Raw genomic sequence first — 3114 nt, 5'->3', positions numbered from 1 at the left:
CACATTGTCCATGTCATCTCCATGAATGAAAGTTAGAATTTACATCAAAAGTTTTTAAAAATGTATTATGAAAAAAAATAAAAATAAATGTATGTAAACGTAAATACCAAAAACCCCATCAAAACTGAACAACTGTAGAGTAAAAACATTCACAAAGTGATTGATATTACAGAAGAAGAAGTAGCAGAAGTAGTGGGAAACACCAAACATTCTGAGTGTGCAACCCTAGACCAGGGGTTCTCAAAGTGGAGCACTGGAGGTCTGTGACACAGTCATAATTTGATTACCACAGAGATAGATAGATAGATAGATAGATAGATAGAGATAGATGATGGATGGATGGATGGATGGCATTTCATATGACAATATATTTTTAATAAATTGTTGGTAATGAATAAGTTTTATGATTTCAATAATTAAACATACATTTGATTACAGTAAAAAATTACAGGAAAAAAATTAATGGAAGTTCCAATGGCAACTAAGAGTACTAAACACATTCTTAAACACTTTTATAATTATGAAGGTGTCCTTGGAAAATTCTCTGCCATGTAAGCCTGTAAATAAACAGTGAAGGGTTAAGATCTTGTGCACCAACTACACTTAATGTTGTTTATTCATTATGGTGTTGGTTGTAGGAGGCTGATAACAGACAGCTAGAAGTTAGATGCACGTTTTCCATTTTCTCTGAAAAGTATTACTATCTCTTCAAAATAAATGCTTTATTGAAACCTCTGACTGAAAACAGTCCCACCTACAGGAACTGTACAATTATATTTTAATAACTTTCTCATTTCAAAATCCAGTTGAATTGACAAAACAAGTAAACAAATAAAAACATTATTATAACTTTTATTAATTATAATGTAACAATTTTACTCATAATTACATCACTATCAGCATTAAGTTACATGAGGTCAAATTTTCAGTTCAGAGTCTGTTTTGTTCTGTTCACAGATTCACCTACATCTACACTGACTGTGACTCCAGACAGTCCTGTGTTCACTGGAGAGACAGTCACTCTGAAGTGTGTGATTGAGTCTCACAGTAACTGGAGATATGAGTGGTATAAAGGCACAGACAGTGTAATGTTACAGACGTCTGATTGTTACACTGTAAACAGAGACACTCTCACTATCAGAGAAGCTACTGAGTGTGATCAGGATCAGTACACGTGTAGAGGATGGATGGATGGATGTTCAGTCTCATCACAATCAAGCTCCGTTTCTCTCTCTGTGAAGGGTGAGTTGAATATCATCATCTTCCTAAACTCTATACAACATGAGAATGAGATTCGGACTCCCGAAGTTCATCAGCATAACATAAAACAATGTTAAATTAAAAAGAACAAACAACAACACACATTCACAGTAAGGCTGATGATTGTTTTAGATGATCTGATGTTGAATCACATTAGTTTTTTTTTTGTTTTTTTTTACAATTGCTAAAACACATCTCAATACTAAAGTCACTTTTTCAAAACTCTTCACACAGTTCTCCTAACCATCTTTCAACTTGACATAGCAGTTCATTTCACATTCAAAATGTACTAAAACTAACAAAATTCACTTAATTAATTTCTCAAATCAAGTCATTCTTCCATAACAATAAGGTTTTCACCAAACAAACACTTTATCACTCATAACACAAAAACCTATAAAACACTAAAAACAGCATATTATGGAAAAAAACAGCATAGCATTATACAATGTTTTATTTTGTAAAATTTCTTTACAAAACAAGAATGATACTCTCTACTGTTTATAAATCAGGGATTTGGTCTGTATAACCCTTTGTAGTTCTTTGTTCAATTCGCACCATCAGAATGAACCAAATGAAAAGTTGGCTTCAAACTTTTATTTTCAATTCCTTTGGAACAATTTACAAACGGATAATTGTCTCTCATTTTAATAAAAAATGTTACGAGTTTGAGTTGTGCCCGAATCTTATTTTTGAACTAACATAAAAATGATTAATTATTCTGATTTTCTACTTCTCTGTTTTGCGCTCCCGGTTGGACCGTACGATGTATTTACCCAGAGCGCTGTATGTAGGCTATATCATAATACATCAATCTAAAACACGGCGCTCAAGTTCAAAGAAATTCAGCTTCTAAAAACAAGTCTCTAGACCTTTAAAAAAAGCTCTGACAACAAGTTTCTGTTTGCATCTCCGCGTGTGTGCGCGAGTGCGTGTCTGTAGGCTACTTTGTGTGCGTCTGTGAGAGAGAATGGGAGAAAGAAAGCGTGATTTCCATACATAAAAAAGATTGAAGACATGGAAATTGTTTTTGTAATTTTTACCCTATTGTTTTTTATATTTATTTGCTCAATGTCTTCTGGGGTTTTTGTTTCTTTTACTGTTGTAGATATCCCATAGTATAACAAAAATATTATATATCGCTTCATTGTGTTTGGGCCCCCCTGGACCAGCAAGCATAGGCACGTGCCTAGAATGCCTATGCGCAGGGCCGTAGCTGGGGCCCTTTTCTCCCATTTAATTTCTTGGATTTACATTAAGAACACTGACAGCAGCTAGTAAATTAGGAGCAGTCACTTTAAGAGACAATTCATCCAATATATTGATACACGTTCGATTTCTTTCTCAACTGTTTACTTTCACTTAAGACATAACCTACAATTTTTTCGAGGATACTCACAAAGACAGGTATTGTGACAATGTTGTATGTATTTGTCATTTCAAGAGCAAGAAGAGACAAAACTCAATTTGGTGTTCAAGGACTGTGAGACGCGGCTCTCTGCGTGCACGCTGAGCGCACAGAACAGTGCAGGGGTGCTGAATTAATCTTTTCATGTCTTTTTGTGTATAAACTGGCGAGGTGTATTTGTTCGTTCAGGCACGGGAGGAAGCGAAGAAGATCTTGGTTCGTGTTTGCGCGGCTCTCCGTGTGCGCACCTCAGCGCGGAAACACTCCGTTGAGTTTGAATGCTTTAAACTGTTTTGAATGCTTAAATTGGCAAGACTTAAAACATGTGCAATTGATAAACTTTCATGAAGACGCGCAGGCTGTCTTTTTAAGCTGGCCTCTAGCAGTCGGTTGAAATCGCTGTATAGTCAAGTCAAGTCAAGTCTGCTTTATTGTCAATTCTTCCA

The 3114-nt window shown here is 35.3% G+C and overlaps 1 protein-coding gene across 1 annotated transcript in view; it reads left to right on the top strand.

Annotated features, from left to right (window-relative positions):
* Positions 1-520: 520 nt before the first annotated feature.
* Positions 521-3114, top strand: part of LOC107575866 (B-cell receptor CD22-like) — an 11162-nt gene continuing 8568 nt past the window's right edge. The window contains exons 1-2 of the mRNA XM_016262185.1: positions 521-551; positions 958-1242. Of these exons, the coding sequence (XP_016117671.1) occupies positions 521-551; positions 958-1242 (316 nt within the window). The remainder of the gene's footprint in view (positions 552-957; positions 1243-3114) is intronic.

This window comes from Sinocyclocheilus grahami, unplaced genomic scaffold (genome assembly GCF_001515645.1).
Source record: "Sinocyclocheilus grahami isolate Dianchi unplaced genomic scaffold, SAMN03320097.WGS_v1.1 scaffold2966.1, whole genome shotgun sequence".
Classification (NCBI taxonomy): Eukaryota; Metazoa; Chordata; class Actinopteri; order Cypriniformes; family Cyprinidae; genus Sinocyclocheilus; species Sinocyclocheilus grahami.
This window is presented reverse-complemented; position numbering and strand designations above follow the sequence as displayed.